Source organism: Triticum dicoccoides, chromosome 5A, assembly GCF_002162155.2.
Source record: "Triticum dicoccoides isolate Atlit2015 ecotype Zavitan chromosome 5A, WEW_v2.0, whole genome shotgun sequence".
NCBI lineage: Eukaryota > Viridiplantae > Streptophyta > Magnoliopsida > Poales > Poaceae > Triticum > Triticum dicoccoides.
The window spans coordinates 451,271,584-451,285,032 of record NC_041388.1 but is presented as its reverse complement, the minus strand read 5'-3'; the positions used below and the strand labels follow the sequence as shown (position 1 = coordinate 451,285,032).

The 13,449-nt window shown below is 44.5% G+C and overlaps 2 protein-coding genes across 9 annotated transcripts; one reads left to right on the top strand and one right to left on the bottom strand.

The window, feature by feature from the left end:
* The first annotated feature begins 17 nt into the window (after nucleotides 1–17).
* Nucleotides 18–6,348, top strand: LOC119302235 (acyltransferase-like protein At3g26840, chloroplastic). Of its 4 annotated transcripts, XM_037579275.1 has the most exons (14): nucleotides 18–479; nucleotides 3,002–3,053; nucleotides 3,133–3,188; nucleotides 3,317–3,475; nucleotides 3,586–3,690; nucleotides 3,766–3,851; nucleotides 3,936–4,057; nucleotides 4,224–4,332; nucleotides 4,562–4,692; nucleotides 4,771–5,140; nucleotides 5,225–5,338; nucleotides 5,413–5,498; nucleotides 5,607–5,716; nucleotides 5,895–6,348. In XM_037579275.1, exons 1-14 carry the CDS (start codon nucleotides 173–175, stop codon nucleotides 6,083–6,085), a joined length of 1,998 nt encoding a protein of 665 aa, XP_037435172.1. In that variant the 5' UTR covers nucleotides 18–172; the 3' UTR covers nucleotides 6,086–6,348. The 4 variants fall into 4 exon arrangements, with proteins under 4 accessions (XP_037435172.1, XP_037435171.1, XP_037435170.1 ...); XM_037579274.1 differs by having other exon boundaries at nucleotides 4,771–5,338; XM_037579273.1 differs by having other exon boundaries at nucleotides 3,766–4,057.
* A 148-nt stretch (nucleotides 6,349–6,496) lies between these two features.
* On the bottom strand, nucleotides 6,497–12,214 carry LOC119302234. Of its 5 annotated transcripts, none has more exons than XM_037579270.1 (7): nucleotides 11,911–12,214; nucleotides 9,904–11,376; nucleotides 9,551–9,802; nucleotides 8,860–8,940; nucleotides 7,789–7,930; nucleotides 7,284–7,714; nucleotides 6,497–6,682 (listed from the first exon to the last, which is right to left on the bottom strand). In XM_037579270.1, the coding sequence occupies exons 2-7, from the start codon at nucleotides 11,137–11,139 to the stop codon at nucleotides 6,626–6,628; spliced, it is 2,199 nt and encodes a 732-aa protein (XP_037435167.1). In that variant the 5' UTR covers nucleotides 11,140–11,376; nucleotides 11,911–12,214; the 3' UTR covers nucleotides 6,497–6,625. The 5 variants fall into 5 exon arrangements, with proteins under 5 accessions (XP_037435167.1, XP_037435164.1, XP_037435165.1 ...); XM_037579267.1 differs by having other exon boundaries at nucleotides 9,904–11,466; nucleotides 11,928–12,214; XM_037579268.1 differs by having other exon boundaries at nucleotides 11,928–12,214.
* Between the last annotated feature and the right edge of the window lie 1,235 nt (nucleotides 12,215–13,449).

Sequence of the window (13,449 nt, the reverse complement as noted above, 5' to 3'; positions counted from 1 at the left end):
TTTGCCTCCGTTTAAAAAACTAAAGAAAAAACAAGCCCCCATTCTTCTGTTGGGCAACCCCGAAGGCAGACACGTCTCCCTCAGAGTCCAAACACACGAACACGACGACACACAAGCGCAGGCAGCAGCACGCGCGCACCAGCGAGGCAGCGATCGAGAGCACAGCGCGCGCATGGCTGCCACGCCGTCGGCCTTCGCCCCGGCGCGCCCGCGTCTCCTCTCCTGCCGTGCGCCGGGCAGGAGGCCGGCGCAGCTACCGCGGTGGACCGCGTCCGCCACCAGGAGCGGAGCGCCATCGTCGTCGATGGACGCGACGGCGAAGGCCGGGAGGAGGCCAGGGGTGAGGGAGTACGTGGAGGCGGCGCGGGAGATGGCGCGGCGGCCGGACGGCGGGCCGCCCAGGTGGTTCGCGCCGCTCGAGTGCGGCGGCGGCGGCGGCGAGCGCGTCCCCGGCGCGCCGACGCTGCTCTACTTGCCCGGTATGTAATGTATACGCAGGCGCATTTCTTTGTCCTTTCTTTTTGCGTAGTATACGCGCGCATTTCTTCTACCGCTCGCGTTGCAAAATATACACCTCCGAGTTGAAAATTTCTACCGCACACGGTCAAAACGCACTGTGAATCTGAATACTGTTGCTCAAGTAATCTTGCTCTGCTGCATCAGCAGCCTAATAAAGTTAGAGAAATATATCGAAGCCTCGGCCACATATTATTATTATCCAAGCACATCAGCAGCAGTGCAGCAGCACTAAAATAAGTGGCATGATAATCGAAGATGAGCGCAAACAAGTCCAACCGTGTGTTCCTTACCCATCAGGCTGTCATGCGGGAAATACTAACGCACAAGGGCTCCATAGACTATGATCTTCCTCACCTAAAAAAGAGGTCTTTTGAGAGGAGGGGGATCCGCACGCGTAGGCTACCATGCGAGCCCGAGGTTGTAGCTATGGCGCTTGAGTATGTCAATTCCGAGCAGATTTGAATGTATTGCAATGTGTAATGCAATCGTCTCTTTTGGTTTAATGTAACTCTATTTTATGTTATGGCATGCAAGAGTTTAAAACATGCAACTGCACGCAGATGTTCATTCTTACTTGCAACATCATTAAACTTAAAACACAGTTAAATTTAAATACTTCGGACGGCAAACCAAGCTTCCATCATTCATGCGAAAAGTCCAACATGCAGATGCATGCAAATATTCAGTCTTACATGCAAAATCATCAAACTTAAAACAGGTCAACTCTCATGCTACCATCCTGTTTCACATCTCTTCCTTTTGTTTTTTCTTTTCAATTGCTTCCAGCCGCCTCTTCATATAGTTCATCATTGCATCAAGACCAGGGCGCGTGCACGAACCTAGCATTTCAGGTGTTATTATCACTTCTTCTTCATCCAAGGCCAACATCCATCTTGGCCGAGGAAAGCCATTGCCCACAGACCCTGTCGATCTTGGCCGAGCGAAGCGCTCCTTCATGGCACGGACACGCGCGACCCGGCCGACGAACTCCACGACCGCGTCAAGCAACGCAGCGAAGCCATCCTCCTCCTCCATGCCGTTCATACCCGCGACCCGGTCGACGAACGCCGCGACCGCGTCGACGAGCGCATCAACGTCGTTCATGAGAGCCTCCACCTTGTGCAGCAGCGCGCCAAGGTCCGGACCCATGCCCTGCGCGAAGCCATGTTGTAAGAACAAATCACGCCATGTTGGCCGGGGAAAAATACCATGGGCGTCCGAACTGCCGCGGCGTGCTGGTCGCGCTCGCATCTGTTCGTGCTTCTGCGGGGTGGAGTACTAGTATTGCGGGGTGGAGTAGTATTAGTAATAGCCCATCTGCATGCAAGCTATACGCCAGCAGCTTTGAATTGATTGCGCTTTGGAAAGACGCAGCGCCTTCACTTTTTGCATGGCGCCCGAGGGAGCGGCCCTGTAAATGTGGTACGAGCGTGCGGCATTGAGGGGACCTAAAAACCCGGACGGAGGTAGTACTCTTTAAACAATGGAGTGGATGGATATCCAAGATTTGGTAGGTGGCCTGCAGTGTCACACATGGGCTCATGGCAGCAGCCAATCTTCTTGACCTGCCAGATCGTGCCCAAACCATAATCAACAGTTTAAAAAGTACGTACGTACGCTTGAAAATCCCACACACATGCGTCGGTGCACGGGGCCACGTGATGCTCAGTTTCTCACAATAATTAGCATGAGAAAACTGGGCTTTCTTCAGCAGTTGGTGGGCAGCAGGATCAGATGGACAGTGACTTGTACAATAATACCACATGAATATAATGCTGTCCTATTCCTGGGTTCAGTTGTGGAGACACCGAATCAGGGCCTTGATTCTTTTGCCAGATTCAGATGTGTATGTGTACCAAAAACAAATATTACTACTAGCGTGGAAATGCCAAACGGAGACTGAGCCCCGTGGAGGCCTTAATTTGAAAACATCAAAATTCAAACTTCAGTTTCAATTTCAATTTATTTATTTTTTGAAAAAAAAATACGCATATACCTAGTCCTAGATACATAATGCAAATTTTCAGGTTGAAATATGCTAAAATGAGATCTACACAAAAAAAGATAAATCTGGGGCTTTTTAGCAAATGTATTATTCATCCTCAAAGTCCATGATTTTGTTTTTTTTTGTGGAGCTCGCGTTTCAAGGTATTTCATCCTGAAATTTTACACATGCACATTACATCCTTGCATACATGTGTATTATTTTTCAGATTTTTTTGAAACTGAAAATTTTGAATTTTAAATTTTTTCTAAATAAAGGCCTCCATGGAGCTCGGTCTCCAAAATGCCCTACCCCTACTAGTGATCCTATGAACTTGTTGCCAAATCTCTCTTTTTGTGTGGCTGGTACCAACTACATATGGCTGGATGATTGGAGGAGCTTCCAAACATTTTCTCATTGATCAAGTCACTTTGTTGTTCCTTGCCACTTGAAAGAGAAGAAATGGAATAACTGTCTTCAGTAATTGTGGTTTTGCAGGAATCGATGGAGTTGGATTAGGGCTGATCCAGCACCACGAGAGATTAGCAAAGTACGAGCAAATCACAAGGATCCAAAATCGCCTCTCTGTTTATTCATCACTGCAGCTAGTGACTGTTTCTGCTCTGCAGGATGTTCGACATGTGGTGCTTGCATATACCCGTCCAAGACCGTACCACCTTCCAAGGTGCGTCGACTTTCAGAACTGAACTGAACAAAATTCATGCTTCATTCCTCAAATGCTCATCTTGGAATTCCAGTTTGCATATCTACTTTGAGGCCCTGACTGAAAAAAAACTCACCGATGAACGCCAGGACTTGTTGAGCACGTAGAGAGGACAGTGAAATCAGAGAGCTTAAGGGCACCGGACAGGCCAGTCTATCTTGTTGGAGAATCCGTCGGAGCGTGCATTGCTCTTGCGGTGGCGGCGCGGAACCGAGACGTCGATTTGGTGCTGGTCCTAGTCAACCCAGGTCTTGCTTCCATCACACTTACACCCAGGCTGTTTCTGCCTCGTTCTGTTCTTTCTTGTGGTGACAGTAACTTGTTATTGACCAGTCTGCATTTTGGAATTCACTTACAGGGACATCTTTCCACAGGTCACAGCTGCAGTCTCTCTCGGCACTCCTAGATTTGGTCCCTGATCCCTTCCATTCGAGCACTCCACAACTCCTAAATTTTCTCAGAGGTTTAGCACCACCTCCATGAGGAAAATTTCAGCAGGCTTGATGTGTGCACCTACTGATCACGGTAACTCTTTCAGGCAACTTCATGAAGATGTTGTCGAGATTTGATGGAGCTGGTAAGGCATTATTGGAGGCCACCAGTGGTTTGTTGCCTTCTCTCATGGTGAGTTGCAAAATATCGAGGAAACTGATTCTCCATAAATCTCTGTGTGCCGCAGTCTCAATGATGCTTTTCTTCTTTCTGCAGTATTTGGCTGATATTTTCCCAAAGGAATCCATTGTTTGGAAGATGAAAATGTTGAGGACAGCGTCGTCGTTTGTCAATTCTCGCTTACATGCAGTCAAAGCCCAGATCCTGGTGGTCGCTGGGTATGTATGACCTGCAGTAGTCACACTCCTAAAGTACAGCTGAGATCTGAGGAGAATGTTCCCTTGCAAATTCTTTCATCAACTCACTGCCACACTCCAATGATTCTCCTTTCGAGCATATTGCACTTGTTTAGACATATCTGAAGTTGGCAATCTTTTTTGTCAATGGAAATGATGAACTTCTGCCAAGCCGTGAAGAGGCTGAAAGGCTACATGGCACACTGAAGAAATGCAGAATCCGTCACTTCAGGGATAATGGCCACAAAATCTTGTTGGTAATACAGATAAATAATACTCACTGATAAAAGGCATTCAGAAACAGCCTCTTATTTTAGCCATGTGTGTGAAGTCATATCCTTGGCTTGCACTTGGAACCCCATTTCTTCCATGGAACAAAACACCATTTGCATCAACCATAGCATTCAAGCTTTCTTGAGAAAGAAAAAACTACAGTTATTCAAGCATTTCAAAATTCTAACCTATAACTGCACAAAAACCTGGCAGGAAGATGGATTTGATCTGGCAACAACCATTAAAGGAGCCGGATACTACCGCCGCTCCAGGCAGACAGACTATGTTTTAGACTATCTACCGGTGACCGATGATGAACTCGAAAAGGCGATCGACCGTGACAGGTACCATTCCTCTAAGATTCAAATTTGATGGGTTGTGACATGACTATTAAACTGCTGCTGAATTTACCGAAACTTCAGGCTCCTGAATTTTGCCACTGACCCAGTGATGCTATCGACACTGCCTGATGGGAAGATAGTGAGGGGACTGGCAGGGCTGCCAAGGGAGGGCCCTGTCTTGCTTGTTGGGTACCACATGCTCATGGGGTTTGAGCTTGGACCCCTGGTAACAGGAGTTCTGAGGAGTACTGGAATCCACATCCGCGGGTTAGCGCATCCATTCATGTTCAACGAGAGTTCAGAGCAGCTCATACCGGATTCGTCGAACTACGACATCCACCGGATCATGGGTGCGGTGCCTGTTACGGCAGTGAACTTTTACAAGCTCCTTTCAGAGAAGCAATTTGTTTTGCTGTATCCAGGAGGCGCGCGTGAAGCTCTTCATAGGAAGGTAAGAATTTGGTATAGAGAGCATAATATATCTTTGGAGACAGTAAAAACATCGATTGTTCTGGAAGGTGACAGTTGTTTACAGGGCGAGGAATACAAGCTATTTTGGCCTGAGCAGTCTGAATTTGTGCGGATGGCATCAAGGTTTGGAGCAAAAATAGTACCATTTGGAGTGGTTGGAGAAGATGATATATGTGATGTAAGTGCCACCTCAAAAATATGTTATCTTGCTCTGCTATTTCTAATGTATAGAAACAATGTTTTTCACCTCAGATGTTGTTAGACTACAACGATCTTATGAAGCTCCCATTTTACGACATCCTTGACAAGAAGCTAAATGAAGAGGGGCTAAAGCTAAGGTATATTTTGATTTTATTTTAGAAGCAAAATTTTATTTAGTTTTGTAGTCTCCCAAATGCTTTGCCCATAAGAAATCAATTGTCTTGATTTACCTTGTTGTTTCAAAGGACTGATTCTACGGGAGAGATAAAGAATCAAGATATGCATCCTGTAGTGCTGACGCCAAAAATGCCAGGAAGGTTTTACTTCATCTTTGGGGGGCCTATTGAAACAAAAGGTAACCAGTTGCACTAGCAAATAGTAGTAATCTGAAAAGATTTTTCTAAATGTTCCCATGGCAAGTCAACACACACTACACCGTTATTCTTTTCTGATGATTGAAAAACAAGTCAGAATGCATGCAAACAAATTGCTGTGACCCGATGTCTGATTAGGTTTGCTTCTTGTTTGCATAGGGAGGGAGAAGGAGCTAAGAGACAAAGAGAAGGCCCAGCACCTCTATTTGCATGTCAAATCTGAAGTGGAGAGCTGCATCAAGTATCTGAAGGAGAAGAGAGAGGAGGATCCCTACAGGAGCATACTGCCCAGGCTTCTATATCAGGCAGCTCATGGTTCGGATGTAGAAATACCCACATTTGAACCCTGAGGCTGAGATGATCACTTCCAGATTACCGTTAGTTAGGATCCAAGCCAATTGTTTACATTGTTCATGTTAATCTTTTATATACATAGTTATTTTTAATTGCAGTTTATTCAAATTAGAAGGGTTAATAAATATTAAAAAAACTAAGTTCAGAACTGTAAATTTCTATGTGAAGTACATTTGCGGATTTACTAAGCTGGGCAGGGGCTCTGATTCCAAATGATGACTGACTGAAGGACAAGAAGCTTTCCCAGTCACTAAATGTTCTTTCGTATATCTACCAGTATATTGTGCTAAAGGACAACAAAACGAAACTAAGCACAGTGGTTGCGCATCACTAGAATGGCAATTTCCCAAATAAAAGAAAACACACCATAACAAAGATTGTGTTGACCATGTTCTAGACAAAACACGAAATTGGAAATGGGATATTCCATTGCAATTATTAATTCTGTACATGGTAATAGTAATAAACACAAAGAGACTAACTGACAAGTTAGTGATGGCATGATATGTACACATTTCATGTTAGGTGTTCAAGCATCAGTTGCTTATGTCGAAGTACTTGGGATCAGCTGGGAAGTCATGCTCAACCCGGAGCTGCAACAAGACAGAAAATTCAGTTAGAGATACAGATGTAACTTCAAGACAGGAAAATTAAAGCAATAAATATACTAATAAGATATGCAACGCCGCACTTTTAATAACATTTATGTTAATATCTGCATGTGCCAAATTGATGTGCCCTATAATGTAATCTGTCAGAATGTAGAGGTCAAAAGAGCAACAGCAAAATCTCAGTATTTTATATCATCCTAATCAGCAATTTTGGGAAATCTAGAATGCTATCCATGTGTCAAGGCCCTGTGGAGGCTGCCACTGCACCCTTGGATTCTCCGCTAGCTTTGCATGCGCCAACCCTTTTCTGCTGATCTTTTTCGCTTTTTTGTAGTGCTGTGCAGGCTTGTTGTTTTTGCCAATTCCAATTTTGTTCGGTTTGTTTGGCTTTTAGTTTTGTTACGGTTCTTGGTCTTGCAAGTTTTTGGCCTTGTCACATATTACTGCATGTTCGAGGAAAAGAAGAATACTATACGTGCTATAGGCAAAATTACTCGGTTTCACTAGTGCAGAAAGGAACAAAAAGAAAGTTGTGTTAAAGGAGATAGCTACACAACCTAGAGTGATCTCAGTTTCTACATACCTCGCCTTCGTCTGAATCTGAGTGCCTTTGAGGAAAGACGACTCTAATATCATTGTAGAGATAAAATCGCCTCTCTTCCTCGATAACAGTACTCCGATTGAGTGGTTCTGGTGACATGCCAGGTTTGGTCCGCTGCATCGATCTTGATGATTTCTTGGAAAAGGGGCTCAGAAAACGCAGGTGCAAAGCATAACGAAGAACGCCTCCAGCTGAACTATCATTCACTTTGGAAGGTCTGCAGCAAGACTTCTTTTCACTGTCTATTTGACAGAAGCAACCACCATTGGCATTAGTCCGACTTTCTGAGCTCCCAATGGGACTCGATTCATTTGATTCGCTAATGTCACATTCCATTGAGCAACATGTTCTGTTGGTGTGACCTCCCTTCTCTGATTCATCAGTCAAGTAGCAGTTCTGCCCCTGTTCACAGCCTGCAAAAATAAAATAATTCATCAGCAAATTGAACTCGACAATTTCACTTTAGCTATCAAGGTATTGGCATTACATTCAGAAAACAGAGTGCCGCATTCTCTAAGTTCACTTCCATATTGGACTGACTCGACCTTTGTGTGACTGGCATCGCTTCCTTCTTTCACTGGATTAGAAGGAGGAACAGATGATAGAGTGACCTTTTGCCGCACGAAAGTCTGTCCCATTTTAAAATAAAAGAAATAAGATGAACTCGAGAAAAGAAGTTAAAAAAAAAGACAAATAATCATGACACACTTTCTTATTCAAAACAAATAAAGCCCGTCTTGATGCAAGTTTGGGACAAAAGGCGAATAATTATGAGCCCTTTTAAATAGGCAAACACCATTACTCGAAATACTTCAAAATGGCTCCTTTTGACACACGTCAAGTTATCTTTTTCCAGTGTATCAGTATATTGCAGGTCAAATTTACTGGACATCCAATGAAATGGTAACATTTTCAGTTACAGCCAGACGATCAGTATACTGGCCTAGTCACCACAGCGGCAACCAGTGTTGCTAACTATAAAACAAACCTGGGACAATTCTACTATCATCTCACAGTAAGACTACTGATATGAGTGCAAACCTTTTGCTTGTTATATCTACCAAAAATAGAAGTTTGTGAATGGCATTGGCATACAACCACATTTAAGATATATGTTTCGTGTATGAACTTAAAGGGAGGGAGGAGGGGCATTTCACCTATGAAACAGTTGCATATATGTCATCGTAATAACTTGACAAAATTGAGAAATACACCATCATAGGAACTCAACTAAATTGAGAATTCCTATGGAGTAATCAGCACGATAATAAAATTCTATATATTTCCAAGTTCTGATATAACAGCTATAAACACTTGCAGATATGGGATCCCAGTAACTCAACAAAGTTGACAAATATGCCATAGGAACTCGAAAATATTGAGAATCTCAACAGAGCAAGTCTACACAATAAATATTCTGCTGGTAAACCATATGGAAACAAGAAATCCAAGCCATGGCGGTAAAGAAAATCTGTGATTGTCTTCAGTATTTAGGTCTACATGACAATGAAAATAGTGAGAAGTTACAGGCCTTGCAACAACTCCCTAGTTCACATACCTTGGTTCCAGCAGGCATGCCACTCAAATCATAGTTGCAAAAGAAGGTGTGCAGCGGTGTCTTCTCTGGGTTACTGACCACCTGTCGAGGGCAACAGTTTGCTTCTTGTAAAACAGGTGCATCAAAGTATGACGGTTAAATAGAACTTTAAATAGATTAGCCAAGAAAAGAACGACTCGAGGGTGGTGGAGATGGAGACAGTACATCAGCCTCACAATTAGCGTCAGATATTGACATGCACACACGAAGAGCAAACTTTGAATTTCATATTCCATTTTCGAAGTGGCAGAAGATAGTAAACGGATACTTGAGGCATCCATTATAGTGAATTGAGGATGTTTTATTTGTTTAGATAGTTCAGCACAGTGGTGTGAACTTGTGAAGATTAGCAATAGGGTGAGAAAGAAAAAGAAATTATCAGTACAAATCAAAAACCCAGGCATGCACCCATGCCCCACCTATTGTATATTCTAATATTTTCATCATTCGATTAGCGTATTAAAACTTCAGGGCTTCACCCACAGGCAAAATGAGTCAAGTGTTATATTTGGAAAAGAGTGAGAGACTACTATACTAGCAAGGGCGGGCATCCCAGAGAAAGTTGAACTCATGCCCAGTGCAAACATGTACATGGTAATGCACCAATTCATCAGAAACAATCCAGTATTTAGTAAGGCCAATAATTTAGTACCAGCTGAATGCGCCCTTTAATTGGGATGTGTAAGCGACTTCTTGATGATCTTGAATCATTATTGTTGGAGCTTCTTTTAAGTTTTGGGCTTTTGCTGTTGTTAGTAGGCAACCTCCCAGCAAGATCAATCGACGAATAGTACATCAGGGAGCTATCCTCATCAATGCTGGTTACTGCAAATGGAAGCTTCTGAGTTGGGGGAGAGAAGTTGCCGCCGGTCACATTCAGGACAGCCAGAAAGCCATCAATATTCTGCATTTCAAGAAAAAAACAGAATAAATACCAAAAAATGTGTGCGGTGTCCAACTGAAAAACTCAGTTAGGAGGAAAGTAGTAAAAAACACACTGCGGACCTGCTTATCTTTTCCACACGAATAGCGACCAGATAAAAGGGACTCCTCGAAGGAGCCAACTAGTGACCTTCTTACAGGAAAGAGGCTTAAACCCCGAAGGCATCCAATGCGTGGGGATACAGGCACAGATTCTGGGACCCAATTTTGGAGTCTTCTATCTGAACACCTCTTAGGGGTCATCGCATCAAAGTTAACATGCAAGATAGTAGTTTTTCCTGCTGCATCCCTTGCCCTGATTCTATCGCCATGTTCAGAACCATCTTCACGTATTGATATTTCTGTTTCCTTCGAGTCAAGAAAATCATTTTCAAATTCTCTGGCTAAATCTCTCTGAGCCCCCACATTCTTCCCTCTCTGCATCCATTTTGGGCCAAGAGGGGACAAGCTGAGTGGAGGGGAATGTGCTAATTTTGGTAGTGGGACAGCTACCGCAACCCTTTTGAGATTTACAATCCTTTCGGCCTCTAGGTGATCTGAACAAGAATATGACTCCCTGCCCTCAAGCAAAGGACCGTCGGTGAATATATTACTGCTAAACTTATCAACTACCTGTGTTTTGCTCCAACTGGAGTGTCTGAAGGCTGGCCAAGTAGGTGATTCAAATGAATCAAGAGACGCAGTGTGGGCTTTTTTACAATCTTGAAATCCAGAGGTGCAAAGTTGCCCAACTTGATCAGAATGCTGCATTTTGGCATCAGCAGAACCAATATTTAGCGCATCGCCGCTGAAGTGTCCATGGAGCTCATTAGTTAAAGGCGATAACACCCTTTTCCTTGCTTGAGGCCCATGCTGTTCAATAGATGAATGGCAAGTGTTGATGACTAAAGATGAATTCATTTTGTCAGCTACCATTGTATCAGAATCTCCCTTGAAACCAGCAAAACCTGATTCAAACCCAATAACCCTCCTCGCAGGCATCTGAACAGGTCGCAACTTAGGGCATGATCTAAAACTTGGATTCCTCGGATCAGGTTTTAAGCCTTGGGAGCCAGCAGGCCCATCGACAGCATGGCTGGCTCCAAAATTTCCATCAAATCCAATCAAAGAATCTAATGCAGCTTTTCTCTTCAGATCGCTGATGGATGGGTATGGAAATGCCCTGTTACTTGAGCCTCCGGTGGGAAGCCTGCCCAAATCACTATTATCACTACCACCAAAACAAGGAGGACTAACTACACATGTACTTAGCTTAGGAGGCTCCTCCTCCTTAATTGCAGGAACTTGAGGCAAACCCATCACAATGTACCTTCAACAAAAGGAGAACAAACTTGAAGTTGCTCCTAAAATGCGCTAATTTTGATCTTCCAATGACCCCTTCAGCTATTACTTTCAATCTCCAAAACTGTTGCAGTTGTTCTAGTAACAACTAACTCCGACTCTGCACGGAGGCTTCAACTGCATTGAGGTTTCTGATTCGAATCCATCAGCAGTGAAGATGCCATCGTCGAACCGCCAATCATGCTCTTGTAGTTACTGCAACAATTGGAGATGAAGCACAGTTTAGAGCCTGAACAAACAACAAGGAACCTAGGATGAACCATGCCAACAGTTCAGATCGCAGTCCTGCATAAACAAATCAAAGGCTGTCACCACATTGTCGAATTGGAGTTCCATGGCCATTTATCTCTGCAGAAACAGTATGGCATTGTCCATTTACAGAGCCTCTACACATCAGAAACAACATCGAACTACCAACTACGTAATATATGATGCAATGCAGCAAAATCAGCAAATAAAAACCGTCCATTGCACATCAGCAGTGTTAAAAATTAATCTTGCAGCTAAATCTATGGGCAACAGAAGGCATCTAAGATGGCCTCGGATCGAGGAAACTAGGAACGATCTGAAAGCGATCACCACATCGATGACCAGAGCGCAAGAACTAGAATCACACATGAACGCATCCAAGATCCCCCACCATACGGACCAAAAATCCATCCATACATACAAAGCAGAAAAGGGTGCCGCAGAAATCCAGGGCGACAGGCAATCAGCCCATGAACGAACCAGATCAAGAAACTGACCGGAAAAGCAGCCGCGGAGCAGCGATCAAGGGATTTCTTTGGTTCAGGAAAAGGGGGAAACCAGATTGGGTTTCCTGCGGCAACCGGGGCGATTCGATCGGAAGCACGGGGAATTTAGGCAGGATGATGATCTTGCTAGCGGATTTACCGAGGAAGGGATTGGGCCATTCGCCCGGGCGATCCCCTTCTCCGGCCCCGGGCTATCTTGTGCGGTTGCTCTCGGCCTCCGCGTCCGCCTCGTGATGTGCTAGCTTGGGCATTGGGTTCTTCTCTCTCCCATCTCCGCCATGGCTTAAATAGATTCCTACCGTCCGAGGATTTTCTCCCTGCGGCCCATTCCTTTTCACCTTTTTTTTTTGCGGTTTGCGCCAAATTGAAAATAATATTTCTTTTCCAATTTCAACTGTATGGAAACCATTATTTTTCAACATCCTATTTGTAGAGGGGGAAAAAGTAGTGTAGCAACACCAAATCAAATTACGAGCGAAAAGGTTATTAGTAATGCTCGATGTTTTCCCGCTTTGGCGGTTCTTAATTCTGAATTGTCGGATGTGGCATTGTGATTTGCTCTCCGAACATTGTTACGAGATTAGGCATATGTTAGTCCTGCAGGGTCCATGCCCTACCCTCCCCATCCCCCCGCCCCCCATAGTGTTGTGGGGCCAGCATGTGGCGGGGAGGGAGTGTGTAGGCAAGGAATTGGGGGTGGGCCAACGAGTGCTATCGATGACAATGTAGGTAGTTATGGTGGAAGAAGTCGCTCAACTGCTCAAAATATATGGTTTGGTTAGAAAAGATATTTTACTTTTTGAAAGGATTGCTCAACTATGTGGGTGGAGATTGCGATGTGTCGGTGGTGTTGAGAGCCGAAGGTCTTGGTGAGTTCCTGCGTGGCTCCGTGGTTCCTGCATGGCTCTGTGGTGCCTTCCATGGCAACCTCGCTCTATTGTTTACGCCCATTGTGTGCTTTTTACTATGGGCATGGGCGATTCTTCTTGGGTTCACTTTTGTGGTAAGGTGGTTGTGCTTGATGTTGCGTGTTATCGGCAAATCGTGGTGTGTCCATTTGTGCTCTTAGGGGAGCTCCTCCACCTAGCTAACAGTGCGGTGCCCTCTGGTCTACGGTCCGAAGATAGTGGCCTTCTTCGATGGTGGAGGCGGATGGCTCTGTGATGCTGTCTCGTCAAGTGGGTGCGAGCGGTGACTGGACAGTTATCTGGCGGCTTAATTTTCCCCGCGATTCACCCCTCTCTCTCTCTCACTCTCTCTCTCTAGTCCGAATGCACTATGGTCGGGACTTCGATTATGTAGCTTGTGCTTCCAATTTCTTAGTCAGTAGTTTTTATTCTTCACCTTGTATCGTCGTATGGGGTTGCATCTCTATTGTCCTTTTATTTTTCTGTTGTTTGTAAGGCATCGTTCATTGTAATCATCGTCGGTTGATGGTTTTGTCAATCCAGAGTTGAGCTAGACCCGAGCCTTTTCTCGAGCTCGGCTTGAGAGTTTTCTCTAGAAAGAAACA

Excerpts from the sequence above, each read along its gene's own strand:
- LOC119302235 (XM_037579272.1), top strand. The coding sequence starts at position 173 with ATGGCTGCCACGCCGTCGGCCTTCGCCCCGGCGCGCCCGCGTCTCCTC. Across the intron at positions 3,691-3,765 it reads ACTCCTAAATTTTCTCAGAG|GCAACTTCATGAAGATGTTG; the intron begins GTTTAGCACCAC and ends TAACTCTTTCAG. Across the intron at positions 5,499-5,606 it reads GAAGAGGGGCTAAAGCTAAG|GACTGATTCTACGGGAGAGA; the intron begins GTATATTTTGAT and ends GTTGTTTCAAAG.
- LOC119302234 (XM_037579270.1), bottom strand. The coding sequence starts at position 11,139 with ATGGGTTTGCCTCAAGTTCCTGCAATTAAGGAGGAGGAGCCTCCTAAG. Across the intron at positions 8,941-9,550 it reads TTAAAGGGCGCATTCAGCTG|GTGGTCAGTAACCCAGAGAA; the intron begins GTACTAAATTAT and ends TGCCCTCGACAG. Across the intron at positions 7,931-8,859 it reads GCATGCCTGCTGGAACCAAG|ACTTTCGTGCGGCAAAAGGT; the intron begins GTATGTGAACTA and ends AAAATGGGACAG.